The 15424-nt window shown below is 56.4% G+C and overlaps 1 protein-coding gene across 1 annotated transcript; it reads right to left on the bottom strand.

Moving 5' to 3' along the window:
- Positions 1 to 135: 135 nt before the first annotated feature.
- On the bottom strand, positions 136 to 976 carry NCS54_00707600 (BRCT domain-containing protein; the record flags this gene model as incomplete). Its single annotated transcript, XM_053152512.1, has 2 exons — positions 136 to 271; positions 327 to 976. The coding sequence occupies 2 exons, from the start codon at positions 974 to 976 to the stop codon at positions 136 to 138; spliced, it is 786 nt and encodes a 261-aa protein (XP_053008487.1).
- Between the last annotated feature and the right edge of the window lie 14448 nt (positions 977 to 15424).

Raw genomic sequence — 15424 nt, 5'->3', positions numbered from 1 at the left:
CATCCACACCCAAATGCAATGCCGTCCGTAATGTCAATGTACCACTCCATATCGTTAGCAAGTCAACATCTCCAACTCCTCTAAGCGTAAACATTTCGTATACTCAATGCGGGCACCCTCGTCGTTGACATGTCATCATTCCTTGGACGACTGTCCGGTTGGGTGTTTCGCAAACATGCCGTAGACACTCCCCTGGGCCTTGGCTGCAACCTTCATGTTTGAGAAGCGAGCCTCGGGTAACCGTTTTCCTGCCTTGAGGCTCTCGAGGACCCTGTGGATAAAGTAAGCAAACGTGAAGCACAAAAAGGGGGTTCCGGCAGGTTTACCACTCAGCGCCGACAAACTTGACTCCGCAGCCGCCGACTTTGCGGATCTCCTTTTCCATTTTACCCCCCGCGAGTCCTCCGGCTGGTCTCCCTACTATGACGTGGGTTACTCGCCGCCTGCCGAGGTGTAGTGACATTTGACCGCCGTGTTCGGTGAGGAGATGCTTCAGCTTATGGTCCGAGATGAGAGGAAACGTGCTCCCGTTGACGTAGACGACCACGCCGTCAAAGATGCGTCTGTCTTCCTTCTTTGTTTCATCTTCTTGCTTCCTCTTCTCCATCAACGCCTCCTCGCTTGTGAGACCACCCTCGACCTGTTCCTCCTCAGCCAGACTCTCCTTCATCTTTCCTGGCTGAACAAGCATGTCTCTCACACTCCGCTGAGCCCTCTCCCTCGCAGCCTTGGGAACAATAGCTTTGCGCTTCTCATCGTAGTCCTCGGCACCGACACCCCAGGTGTCGCTCATCCGCTCCCCTCCAGCTGAGCCGCCGCGGAACTGGCTGTTGAGTTTGCGGTTTCGAGACTCACGCCAGCCTGTGCCCGGGTTGTTCTCCGGGCGCTGGTGACCGGTTGACGATGAGTTCCACGGGTCGAACGAGGCGCCATGAAGAGGTTCTGCGGCCTTGGGGAAGGGTTGCTTTGGCGGCATGACAGAGAAACTGACGAGCTTGGTGATACAGCTAGATGATCACTCGAGCGCGGCGGTGTTTCTGCGCAGACCCAGGCGTGTCATGTGGGTTTTTTAATCGAGTGAGAGTCAATTCACGCTACATTTTGACATTCTTTGTCGTCATGACCCGCGTTGGCGCGTGCGAGTGACACTGGCCACGTCTGATGGTTGATTGCCCCTCCAACCTCGAACGCGAAGTCACATGAGAGCTTATTTCGCGTGCCTGCTAGGAATGCAATAGGAGATACTTCACTTCACTCACTCACTTACTCATTCATGAATCGTTATCAACTTCATCATTACACACCCAGGCTCAACACACGCCTCTTGTTTAGCTTGATCATTATGAAAATTTTCAAGGGGCATTTGACCCTGAATGAATATCTCGTCATGGTTCATGGCTCAAACTCTGCCCTATCTCATGTCCCTAGGGTAAGCCAATCCTCTCTTATATCGGTTGGAGGCCTTGAAAGGACGAAGCCACGCTTAGATGAGCCCCGAAACTCACTCATGACCGTCTCAGGCCACTCACAGCTCATAACTGGCAATCGCACCATCAAGCGCGAAATGGCTCAGCTTCTCAAGATACAGCCACAGTCGAGTCTTGAAAATCATCAACAGCCAACCAAGTCAATTGACCAACTTGGTCTGTGTCACCGTAGTCAGTCCCAAGCGAGATCTCTCACACCCAATTGCGTCGCTCATCTCTCCACTTTGTCGCCAGATGCATGCAATCCAATGCAAAGCTGCAATCGTGATGTGCATCATTCAAGCTGCGCAGGGCTGACATACCTGCCTGGCCTTTACCTACCTTGCTTTGCTTTGCCTGCTTGCTTGCTTGCTTGTTTGATCTTCTCACGCGCAGATGGCTCGCCGCCGCCGCCGCCGCACCACGCGGCCATGTAGAACATGGCATGGCATGCCATCCATCCGTCACTCCCCCAGGTATAGCATTGGCATTGGCATGGGCATGACATGACATGGCATGGCGAGGCGCGGCAGAGCATACATAGCATGGCATCGCATGCACCATCTCCAGGTCCTGTCCTCTAGCCTGTCTCACTGCTGCGGGCGTTGCCGTGTCCATGCTATGCTATGCTTGGTGCCATCATCGACCTCAGCTGTCTCCTGATGAATCCCAGATTGCCTCAAGTCTTTGAACCCAAGAACGCCCGGGCCATCAAGAGGTTTGGAACCCTGCATTGGAATCTCTGCTGGCATGGATGCTCCAATACAATGCCCGTCTCGCATCTGCCCATCATGGTTCACGCAATACACGGGGTCCCTGAGCTCAATGTCAGTCAGTCACCAACGTCAGTCACCAACAACAATCTCCAAGACTCGAACAAGCAAGCAAACAAGCAAGCAAGCAAGCAAGCGATGCAGTGAGCCTGACAGATGATGGATGGTGTTCCCCTGTAGCCTGTCAAGGCCCGTCCCTCGCGTCCCTTCCCTTCCTCTCACAACCACCACCATTACCACCACCACCACCACCCGGCGGCCCGTGTCTGTCAGTCAGCTCGAGATGGACAACTTCCGTTCATGATCCCGGGGCGATCCCTCTTCTCTCCCCCTTCATCCTCGCCATATCTTGCCCCGACCCCTCACTCATCGTCAAGTCGACGACTCCCGGGAACCACCAGCCTTCCTTCGATCGCCGACCCCGAGCCGAGCGCCCAACGCGACCCTTCCCGGTCGATCGTCCCCTTGGAACCCCTCTCTCGTACTTGGCCCCCAGCCTCGACCGTGGTCCCTAGCTCTGCCATTGCCATGTTTTCGCACATCGTCCGACCAGGATTGCGGGAACTGAGACCATCAAGGATGAGGCGTTCGCGACAATCACCCTCTTCCTGCCAAACGTCGATTGCCACCAACCCCCCAGCTCCCTCCCCCCCCCAGCTGGCCAGCCAGCTAGTTGCCCTTTCCAGGCCTCCCTCCCCTTCCTTCTCCAGGAAACCAAGCAAGCAAGCAAGCGGTTCTAGCACCACCTCTATCTGCACATATGCGGATCATACCTGCAGCCCACATCCCGTCGCTACGCCTTGTCGACCTATCGAAGCTTCCTTCTCCGGACATAAAGACGCAATTGACTGCCGTGAAGCTGTTGTGGAGTGAGACTTTGCATCGCGGGTAGCAGCATCCTCGGGCAGGGCTCAAGGGGCAACGGGAATCCCGTACATGTCTGTCCCTCCTCTTTGATACGGCCCTGGCAGATGCACACACACATGATCAGGATGCCACCGACCGGATGCTTCATCAAACGCCCCCTTCCAACTCCATCTCACCAGCCCAACGCCTGGCCCCGTCTATTCACGCCCCCAATAACCACCCTGGTGGGGACCAGGATCTCGTCCAGAAAAATGTCAGCAGATATGTCCTGAGTGCTCGATCGTCTCTGCCTGTCCCCCCAGAGTCTGGGCATGTGTCTCGAGCAGATAGGTCGTATGGCCGCCCAGGGAGCCTCTCCCCCATCCCATCAGTGTCGTAGTAGCCATGTATGTATGTACATATCCGCACATAAAATAACCACGGTTGTCCTGCATGCACGCACGCATGAGGGCTCCTCGTACATTAGTTGGCAGGTGGATAGCCATGTTGTCCCCCATCCATCCCTCCTACACCCCGCTGCGTGTTGCGCGGGAAGGCTAATGTAGTGGGCAAGTCAACGGTTAGATCCTCATTCACAGCCTCTTGCTTCTGTACATGCCCTCCTCTCTCCAACCGCCCTGCTGGTCTGCCATGAGAGGTGGGATCCTTGACTCTGAACTGCTCTCCGACTGTGATGTGGAACCTGCTTCCATGAGGCAGTAGCACCTCATCTGCCCGCCATAATCATCATGATGCGATCCTGCAATATCTCGATGAGAGCAGCCTGGGTCGCACAGTCGTCCTTTTTCGTCTCTGTTTCTTCTTTGATGCCGCCGTGGATCCTCACTAGCATGCGGAGTACATGCTACATGCTTCCTACCCGTCAAGCCCCCCAGCACGCTGACAGGGAGCGACGCACCCACCGATGGCTTTCGTTGGCTGCTTCCCTCAAGATCTGTTTCGTCGTGGCCAAGCGGGGCCACCAAGTGAGCTGGCAGGGAAGTGGTGCCGTTATCATGGCCCGCTTCCCACGCAGGGCCACCCCTGTCAAGCCATGCAAGGGAGGGTGTTGTTCTAGGGCCGGTACCTCTCTCACACTTGGAGGTACATTCGGGCGAGAGAGTAGCGGTGAGGGCAGCACTAGGCCTCAAAGGGTTCTCATCGGGGCGCGGAAAACGGACGGTATCCTGGTGCCCTTTTCAACGTGATTCGGAAACCACTGAGGAGGAGGGCCCGAGACCATCATTGAGAACTCAATCGGCATGCTGCGTAGGCAGGAGAGTAGTAATTATAGAGCTGGATGCGCATGCAAGCACAGGTCAGATCTCCAAGCAGTCCCGGGCGGAGGGCAGAGCACAGGAGCGCACTAAGCGCTGCCAGATCGCATCTGGGGATGGATTGAGAAGCGCAGCGGCAGTATGTGGACAAAGCCCCGAGCTCGGGAGGCCGGGGTTATGGATGCGATGGCACCGTGGCAGGGCACTGGGCGAAATATCCCGGAGCTGGAGTGGCTGTCTGCCGTCCGTCTCTAGCAGAACTGACTTCACCAACCAGGCGCCGCACCCTTCGCCGCAGGGCAGGCAATCAATCCTCAGCGGACCGTTGCCCGTCGGCGGGACGCTGCTGCAACTGCTGGGCTTCCCGCCCGGCTGCCCAGTCTGCTGGGCTGGCGTCTGCGTCGTGGACTTCCCCGGAACTTGTACCCGCGTATGGATTCATGATTGCCCTCGCCTAGGCGGCCGGCCGCCTGCTGCTGGAATTCAAGAACCAAGCCTAGTCAACGATGCAGACAAAAATAGACAAAAGGGGGCCCTTGGCTGAGGAGCAGGGTCGAATCGAATCTGATGACCATCGACCTACTGAACCCTTCGCGCTGGTCGTTGGGGGTGGTGATGGCCGCTGGCTTGCAATGGTGGTGTGCCAAAAGACGTGGTGGACGCTCATTGGGTTGAGATCCAGTGACCGGCCCAGAGCAGAGTGCCATCACGGCTCCCTAATCAGCCAGCTCGAGGAACCAGACCAGACCGACCACCAGGCGATAGACGTGTTGTGTTGAGAGACGGTCGGCCCGGCGGTACGCGGCTTGCTTGCCTTACCTGGTTTGGTGGCCAGGCAATTGTTATCCTGACGGTCAATCTGAATCGATATCCTGGCCTGGAGGCGACCAGCCAGCAGCACATGGCGTGGTTGTCCATCCCGAGGCCAGAAGAAATGCCTCGGGCTGTCTTGACGTCTGCCCCGCTGCAAGACACAACCGGTGCCGATATGAGTGTGAAATCGAGTTGCATCTCGGCCGGAGTCCAAGGCCGAAAACCGAACGGCTTCCCAGTCAGGTCAGTCAGGTCAAGTCCTGGGGGGCACTTTTGTCAGCACCCAGCTAGCCAGCTGTTTCTCGGCCGCTCTTCTCACTGTGCCCATCTCGCATCTGACAGCGAGACGAACGGGTAGCCTAACGCCAGGATCCCCCACCAAGAGCTGGCTAACGGGCACCGGTGTGCTAGGAATTGGACGGCCCTAACGCCCTAGGAGGCAAATGTGGCGACTCGGCTCGTTAATTCTTGGCCATTGTCGATTCCCCCACGGTGGCCACGAGCAAAGGCAGCCCAGTCGTTGGCCGGCTTAGACGCAAAGGGCTCGCGCACTGGCTAGCAGACGGCTGGGGGTCGCTGAAACGCCCCCAGCCAGGGGACCCATGCTCATTCTTCCCGATCTTTCTGCAGCTTTCATTGGTCATGTTCTAGACATGCACTACATAGCCGCTGTGCAGAACATGCGAGTGCTCAAGCCAACATGATCCCCCTGCCATCCCTGCTGACCGGGAGAGAAGGCGGCTGCAGGGACTGGAGCTTCTGGAGGGGAAGTTTGAATCGACCAGCAAAAGAAAGCTCAGCCCTTCCGGGGGCTTGCAGAAACATGGGCATGGGCATCACGGATGATGACGGAGGGTATGCATTCATCACGCCACGAGGCCATTCATACACTGCCAAACTGACGTCCGGGTGCCGGCAGATAGAACGATTGAAGCGTTTCGTATCCGGATTGTTTGCCAGAGGGCTGAGACAGGTCGAGTCGAGCCGGGAATGTGAGACCTATCGACGGGGGGCTCACCAACAAGGTCCCTCTCTCTGAATCACCCATTCCTTGCCATCACGTGCAGGGTTTCAAGAGGCTGATGGAGAAGTCAACAATGACGATAGTATCCGGATGGGTTTCCAATCTCGTCTGAGCAGGGCCCAAGCCCGGCCATTGTCTTAAGGCCTGCCACCGTTGGAAGCTTTGCAGAGACAATCTCCGCAAATCGTCCTTGCTAGTATTACCGGTTCCCGCTGTGTACCGTGTTTCCCAGGTTTATCTGATTGTTGGGCAAATGAGGTGGCGCTGTTCAGGCAGGACCAGCTTCATCAAGCAACACAACTCCTCAACGACAACCGGCTGAGAGCTGCGCCGCGTGGCCGGTTGAGGTGATAGTCAAACAGACGAGACCCCGCAACTTGCAAGGCAGTTGTGCTCGGGAACTAAGGCACATCATTACCCAATCGACCAGGTGGCTGTGGTTCAATCAACGTTTGCGAGGTCTCAGGCCGGTTGACGGGATGTCTGAGAGATTGGCTCGCCATGGATAACAGGTGTACGAGATGAGGCTCATCCCCAAGTCCGCACCCAGGCGGGCTCATGTATGTTGCCGGAACATGGCTGAGGACGAACGTCGATACGGTAGTATGGCCGCTGTCATGGGTTCCTCGGGCATCCGGCTGCTTGCTTGCGTTGAAGACTCGAGTTTGGGTTTCTCGCATCCTGGGCTGTTGCGGGCTAGCGGCAGCTAGGTAGAACAGCATGGTACGACGAGTCTAGAAAAAAGCAAAGTCTTCTCCTCTACTTGTCCCTTGTGTTGAGAGCTATATGTGGCAGGCGGGCATATCCGACGACAATGGGGTGAGGGTCTTTGTGAGAGGAGCGAAAAGCCTCAACTTTCCGATGCGGGGCTGCTGGCATCTGTCAGTCAATCTATCATGGATATGATATGTGTCGATGAGACGGGAAGGCTGGGGCGAGTTGTCATTCAATGTCTTCAGGGCTGGGTGTCTCTCGGGCTGCCATCTCTTGTCTCAAGACACCCCATCTACGCGTGGTCTGTAGATGTGGATTCTCTCTGGCCAGGCCGGGTGAGACAAGAGGCCTAGATCCAGGATAGAAAGGAGGCTTTCCTGAGGGCTCCGGTCATCCAGTGTGGCTGGACATGTGTCCTCCGTTGAAACGTGCTGGGCAACGCGGTGCAGCCAGTCGGGGGCAGCCAGCTGTCAAGCTGTCCCGACCACCAAGACCCAAGGAGCACTCCAGTTGGCCAAGCAGAGTGCCTGATCTCTGATAGCGATAATCGCCCTGGGCTGATGGTCAGACTGGGTGCGATTGTGCGAAAGTGTCCGCCGAAAAATAGGGCCAGTCAGCCAACCAGCGACAACAAATCGCCTGGCGCGTTGGGAAAAAACGCTCTTGCTCCACATCCTTGCTAGCTCCATCAACGGCTGAGAGCCAGCATCGCAATCCCTGGCCATGGAGGGCAGCCGGCGAGCGAATGACGAAGGCGACAGAGGAGGGGTGCTTCGAATGGGCCTACCCTCGTCAATCGGTACATGAAATTCTAGATTAGAGTGCAACGATCAATTCGACAGGGACAGTCGCGCTGGCTGAGAAGGGAAAGAGAATGGCAAGCTGGTGTTGTTTGATGGGATGGGATCCATGGGTGAGGCGGATTAGAGTGGACGTCGGTGATGGTGGAGGTTAGAGGCGGGCGGGATGAGATCGGGGTTTTCGGCGCGAAGTACCGGTACTTGCTAATGCCTGTCACAGTGCGCGACCGCTCCTTCCTCTTTCAAGCTCCCGACCCTCGGCTCCAAGCTACCCAGGTAGGTGCGTTGGTGATGATGCTCTCCAATATCGGATGGCGCGCCATTCGAGGAGCGACTTGCGAGCTCTGGAAGACATGGATGGTTCTGGTCCAGTAGAGCTCGACCTGCAAGCATCCTGTATTACTTGCTTTGGTGGGGGCAAAAAAACGACGTTGGGATGATATAAAAAGCAATTGCCTGGTGGGGATATGGCGAGATCTCAACTGCACGACAGTCAAGCCTTTTCCCGACGGGAGTCTATCAAGTCAAGACCCCGACGGAGACTCGAGGTTTCCAAGCTGTGTTTCGACCTGTCCTCAAATTGGGGATGCGTCCTGGTCCTGGCCTGGCCTGGTACCTGCGTTAATTCCAAGCATAGCCACAGGCGGGCTCATGTTCGACTGGTTCGCTTACCGGCGTCGAGCCCATGTACTCCCTACATTGTATCGCGTACCGTATTCCTTTTTTCTCGCTGTCACAAGATCCATCTCATGGTGCTAGGCTAGCTAGCCAAACTCCCCGACCTCGCGCGGTTCTGGGCGGCCGCAAGGAATATGCTCGATTCCCGCGAGACATTGTCCTTTCTTCTGACGGGGTTCTCGACTCTCTCGGTCCCCCGCGGGCTCCCCTTTCCCAGCCTCCCTCCCTCCATGCCCTCCCTTGACCTCCAGGGGACCCCAGTGGCCGGATGAGAGAAGCTTTGCCTTAGTCGCAGCGGAATCTTGCATCTGGGCACATGGTCCCCACGGAGCTTCTGCACGCTTGGCCATCCTCTGTAGTGGCACGGAAATGCGATGCGCGCCCCGGCCCTTGGTGCCGACATGACGGCCGACAAGCCCTGGCTCGTGGTAAAACTTCTGGAAATGCAGTCGGCGTCTCTTGCAGTGCCTTGCCTTGCCTTGCCCTTTGCTGCGTGTCTTGATGCGATGTGAAATGCCAGATCGTCCCCGATCCAACGATGCCAGGCTCATCTCAGTTCTGGACACCTTGCGTTCCGACGTTGACACAGATGCTGAGCCAATGCCTGATGCCGTCGTCACTTTGACGCCTCCTTCTTTTACGTAAGGTTTCTTTTTTCATTCATCCTTTGGTTGTGGTCACTGGCTTGTACCTCAGGCTTCAAAGCTGGAGCTCTATCAAACTTGGACTGTTCATCACTGGACCAGTATGCAATCATAACCGCAGCCTCGAACCAACGTCATGTACGTAACCGCCTGGGGTTTGGCAAGCGAGGCGTCCCCTCGGCCGAGAGAAATCAGAGATCCTATGCTTGATCCTCGGCCTGCCCGACATGGGCGTTGATGTCAACGCCAACCTCTTTCTTTTCTTGTAGACCTGGACATGATCCTGCACGCCCCAGTATGCCCAAAATAGGGAGTCATTACACCCAACCGCCGCCATTGACTAACTCGAAAGCTGGGAATTGAGTTGGAGATGAAGCCATCGTCCGCAGTGCCACAAAACTAAGCATGCATGGTAGCATTCATCATATGTCAGGGCACAGAGAGAAATCTGTGAATGACCTCTTATCGCCGAAAACTTTGCAGGCTGGCGCTGTGCCTCGTAGTTCCTTACCTAAGGCACCTCCTACTCAACTGGGAAGGTAGCAGAGTGGGGAAGGAACTTTAAATCTGGCGGGGGTTTTGTCTGGCCGGGCTGTTCCAGGACTCCATGTCTCTGGCTCTTTCTTGAAATGCCCCGCCTCTCTCGGCCACGGCGAGAGCGCCATCCAGATACGAAAAATACTGCTCGACTTGGGGATATCAAACACCATGGTCGTTTATCGGCTTTTCCCATGGCGCCGCCCTCAGCCTCGTGGTTAGATGTGTTTCATCTGCACTGAAGACCATCGTACCTCCACTTATGCACACCTTCCGGGACCGGCCTCTTGTGTGTGCATTGGCATGCACCCCAGGAGGACCAGCCCGGCCCTGTCACATTCGCCCTGGTAGCACTTATGCATCTTGCATACCCGGCCAACGGTGCGTGAGTAGGGTATCCCTCCGTCTGTCATGCTATGCCAGATGGGCAGCATGAGATCTACGGATTCACGAAGCTTGTTATATCTCAGCCAACGGCCCCCCAGGACTTGATCTCGCTAGAGAATTCCTCAGACAAGCCAGACAAAAGTCTCGATCTACTATGACCACGATTGCAATGTCACAAACTCAACGGAGATAGTGCTGCTGCCCCATCTTGTCCGAGCACCAAGGCGAAAATCGGAGGTCGGTCAGCGCCTACTACGTACTCATCACTCACTGATCAGGATCCCCACCCATAGACGAGAACCCCGGTCGGAATAGCACCGACCAACTTTCCAAGGACCCCTCTTCCTTGGCCAAGTTACCGTACATCGTCCATCTTGCTGGGCCTGCAAAGCTAGAGTAGAAGAAAAGCTCCGAGAACAAAGACCCTTGCGTTGCTTTCGCGTGTCGACATTGCATCCGGGACCCAGTGACAATCAAGACACGTTCTCATCTTTAATATCATCTCATGTCGATTTCATCGAGTACACGGATCGCAAAAAAGTCGGTCAGGTCAAACAAGGGAAAAAGAAAAAGGAAAAAAAGTCAATTCCGCGCAGCCCGGCCCGGCGAAGCAATGTGCAAGGGCAATTGACGTGGGAGGCGGCCAAGCGGTGGCACCAAAATCATCAGCATGATAGGTGCGAGGGCTAGGGAAGCAAACATGAACGTCCCCTGCGCGTTTGTACAATGTACCGAGTACAGAGACTTCACATGTCTTGGACGCCCGGGTGGCTGACCGGTTCCCGAGTTTTGGCAACTGAGTGGGCTCCTTGGATCAAGTCCATCGAAACTCTCGTGGAAGCTGAAGCAGCCGGCGACTGTTGGCGACTGGCTGGGATGGACTCAACAAAGCGGAAAGAGAGAAAAGAAATCTGGGTCTGGACGAGATTGGGGCTGTCTGAGCATCGTCGATCTTTCTCCTCCACTCCCGTCAGCCCGCCGAGTCCTTCTCAAGGGAGAGGCAACAATGGCAGAGAGAGACAAACTGAGGACGGCGGAAGGATGTGAGACATGATTCCTGGCAAGTGGCTCATTGAGACCGCCACAGCGCAACCCCAAGACCCGAGGGCAAGCGGCCATGGGTCGGAAATACCGTAGACGACAGTCATCAGTCTTGTCATGACCTAGCTGCTGGCGTGGTGTCGCGTTGGCACTGTGTCCTAGCTAGCCCGCCCCGGGTCCTTGTGTTTCTTTGTGCGAGGTTTGCTGGCGGGCCAGCCCAGCCACGAAGTTGATGTGTTGAGCCAGACAGAGACAGCTTGGCCAACGCCAGCGCCAGCGGCGGCGTGTGGCCTCTGCTTGCTTGTCCCAAGGCTGGATCCCAGTCCTGGAGGGGGAATCCGGCCACTTCGGAGGGCGACGACCCATGAAATCACGGTCCACGGGCCATGGGCCTCCTCCGCACCAGCGGGCGCCGGCTCGCGCGATTGCGCCCGAGATCCAACGACCGGGATGTGGTCATATTTCGCTCAGTCCCGTCATCCAGGCTCCAGACTCGGAGGAGGCTGGCGGTGACGGGCACGAGACAAGGGGAGGCTAGCTATCACAGTGGGAACCCATTGAGCCCTGCGAGGAACTCGGAGCGCACGACGGTCACCTCTGTTGAGTGTCTCTTTGTCGACGGCCGTTCCTGCGCAAGCACATGCGTAGTCAGAAGTTAGTAGACGAGCACAGCCTCTCCGCTCCTAGTCTGCATGTGTAGTCGGTTGATGGATTCTCCGCACTATCTCGAAGCAGGCGGGCGGGCAGACAGACAGAGAGACAGGCCTTCTTGTTCCGTTTGGTTTCTCAACCTGCTCGATACGAAGTGTCGGTAGTTGCACATGAAAATGGTGGTGTAACCAGGCAAGCTCTTCCGGCACTTGACGCAACAGAGGTAACCCAACCTAACGGTCCCCGTCCTGGGCTGGCGCGCCGTTGAGAATGCACGGGCGAGCAAATGGGCGATAGATAGAGGAGTTACTAAGAGCCAGAGAGACGCGAGCCAGAAGCCCACCTGGAAGCGCGAAACTCTGTTGCCCGTCTAGCTTGACTCTCTTGTCGCTCCTTGTCGGGCCAATTGCATTGGCAGAGATGGATCTCGGAAACACTCCACGGAGCTCAACTCGATCCTGGTTTCAACTCGATCCATCCATCCATGGATGGTACCCGGTACAAGAACCATGAGCTAGCACAGTGCTGTGCCGCAACTAGGAGCTAGAAGGAAGGAGAGCGCGAGAGAAGGCGAGCAGGAGAACTGGACGGGCGAATAGCGTCAAGGCCACAAGAGCACACACAACACAACACAGCACAACACGACAGCGCAACACATAGCACACGACACGACACCAACACGACACGACCACAGGAGGAGCAATAACACAACAACAAGATAACCACCACCCAAGACCCAAGAGCAAGCCCACCCAAAACCCACAACAGGATGACGCGACACAAAAGCAACCAGGGCTCGTAGCGCAGCGCAGCCCAGTCCAGCAGTGAGCGCAGCCGCGAGACGCCGGCCAGAGCATCAAAATGAGTGAGCAACAAAGCGCCCAAGACCGAGGCCATGTCGAAAAGAATGGGAAAAAAGCAAAAAAAAGAAGCAACGGCCTGCACCAAGCGCCCAACCTCATGCCCCAGCTCCAGCCCCGGCGAGCCCACCTAGGATCCATGGATGAGAGGTTGACAGAAAAGACTTGTACATGTCGAACAGATCTGAGCATGGCAGATGGCGTAGTTATTTCCAGTACCCTCTACAGCTCCGCTTCAACCGCGATAAACGCCATACCTTGTGAGAGAGGCGCAAAGCTCAGAGTAGCATTACGGAGATCTTACATTCCCCAGCGCCCCTCGTCCAAGCGTCGATGACATGACCCTTTGTCCTTCTGGATGATATTGATATTGATTTCGTGTGCGCGGGTTTTTTCCCGTCGCATCGAGCGGATACGGCCCAGTGGGTGTGTTGCGGTGCTGGCGCGAGTGAGCGGAGCTGCCAGGGGGCGATGCCACCAAGCATCGCTCCCGTCTGCCCCCCAGGATCCGCAGCTGCACTGGACGCTGTAGCCCAGCCCTGGCGGCCCCCGTGGCCCCTGTAGCCATTGGGTCCTCCGGGCCTCTTGGAGGTGACCGATCCCTCTATCCAAGGGGTACCCCAGTCCCCGACGGCAGGCCCCAGGCCACGCCCGGCCACACGGTCCAAGTGGAAGAAAATCTCGAGATACCGGCAGGCGCTCAGATCTCGCTGTCGTTTGTTTGTACGTGTGAGATGTTCGGATAAAAGACGTCTAAAATTTTGTAAAAATTATGATGAGGACACCATAAGGCCCCCCTAAGACTGGGCAACTCTAAATCGACCCTTATCCCTTGAACCTCTTTCATCGCCCAGCGAGAAAATTGATCAAGTTTGTTGGTGTCTCAGGTTTTTCTTGGACCGCGGGCCCGCCTTCAGCAACCGCCCAGCGTCAACATCAAAGACCCGACCCCCATGATCAACCTCCTCCGCTCAACACACTTGGCCCCTCCCCACCTGGTACGACGCTGCTCAGCCCACCCCTTCTCAGAGCCCCTGTCGACACGCCCCTCGCACCACCCACCTTTGCTGCTCCGGACGCTCTTTGGCTGGCCCCAGGGCCTCTCTCTCAGGACTCTCAGCGCCCCAAATCATCCACCGAGTTTGCGTGCTGCTGGCTGCGAGCTGAGCGGTCCCTGGCTCTGTTGTGCGTTGACAGGAGAGCGACCAGTGCACGCCCGACTGTGGAGTGTTTCCTTTTGATGCCGGGGGAAGAGATGCAGAAGAAACATTGGAAGCATTCGGATCACGCTCGACTCCATCTGAGAGAAGGATATCAGCGGACGGCAAGGCGAGATCCAGCCTCCGAACAGTATTCTTGATCTCCGCCAAGCACAGTACGGGCCGCCCTCTGAGGGTTCCCTCTCTCTGGCACGCCTCCGGCGTAATGGTCAGCGTTGACCGCAGAACCCACAAAAGACGACCGACGACACAACAAAATTCAACTCGAGGGGAGAAAAACAAACGTAACAGATGGAATCTCGGCGTTGCTCAAAAGCCAATTGAACTTGTGGCCGTCATCAGTCAGCGTCTATCGGAAGATTTCAGAGTTTCGCGTTTATCAAACTTCCAGAAACTGAGATGCCTGCCTGGTCTGCCCCAGACGTACTGCGCAGGTAGAGAGGCATAGGTGGATGCAGGCCAGCAGTAACGAGATCTGGTCCCCGTCGACTTCTGCAGTCGAGCGCCGGGGCTTGTCAACGGGGCGCATAGACAGATAGCCACCGAAATCATCATCGGCATCATATCAAGGGGAATAGCAAGAGAAAGACTCGGGCCAGCTTCGGTGGCCGTGGCATATGACCAACTTCTCCCACCAAAGAGCATGGCCATATACACCGTTAATGACTCTTCAGCAACGAACTCAAAAAAACAACCTCTATGCATTACAAAAGGCAGTCTCTTTCCCCCCTGGTCGAGCGTGGCCTCGGCCTCTTGTTTCTCAAGTGAACCACCCGCTCACATTCTCGCCTACAGAACAGAAGACAAGCCAACCCAACCCAGGTACTGGCACTTGCATCACTCACTCGCTCTTCAAACTGAGAGGCGGGCAGGCATTCTCTCATCACCCCTCCCGCCAGCTGCCACGTCCTCGTCCCCATCCACATCCACGTCCACATCCACCTTCACAGTGCCCACGCACGCCCTCCTCCCATACTCCCCCACTCCCCCATCCCGACCCTGTCCAGGCTAGCCTCACCCTGGTCTACCCAGTCGTTCCCTGCGACTTCAATTGCGGGGCCCGTCGACTTTCCATCTCACTCCTCCCGTGGGCACGTACTGTACCTACTGTACCGCAGGTACAGTACCTACCTACCTTACCTACCGACCTCACCTCTAAGAGGCCCGGACGGGGACTGGGACTGGGACTGAGAGGTACGTACCAGGCCTGCCTTCTTCTCCTCTTGCTCCTCTCACCACCAAGACCACCAGCACCACCGCCGCCAAAAAGAAAACCTTCCCCAGAGGAGGGTGCTCTCCTTCGTCCTCTTTCCTTTCGTCTTCACGACTCCACCGACCTCCTCATTTTTTTTTTTCTTTCCTTGCCTTCCACCTTTTTTCTTTTTGAGGCTCGCGGAAGAAAAGTAACTAAGTACCGCAGCGCCCGTGCTCCTCTTCTTCCTCGCTTCTGGATTCTCTTGCTTCGACTACGACTCTCTACTCTGCACCACCTCCGCCGCTGTTGTCTTGTTCCGCGCAACATATCTATACACGATACAGACCTTTCCTAGAGGTCGGCTCACATCCGCCCTCCGTCCTGAACCAAGGGAACACCGGAAAACTGGATTCGCAGTCCAACTCAGAAGGCAAGGCCCGGGGTTCGTCCGACGTGCCCTATTACAACCTCCAAACCACCCAGCATCGTCCTGCCTAT

This window comes from Fusarium falciforme, chromosome 5, assembly GCF_026873545.1.
Source record: "Fusarium falciforme chromosome 5, complete sequence".
NCBI classification, from domain to species: domain Eukaryota; kingdom Fungi; phylum Ascomycota; class Sordariomycetes; order Hypocreales; family Nectriaceae; genus Fusarium; species Fusarium falciforme.
Note: the sequence above shows the minus strand (reverse complement) of the source record. Positions and strands in the feature narration are given on the sequence as shown.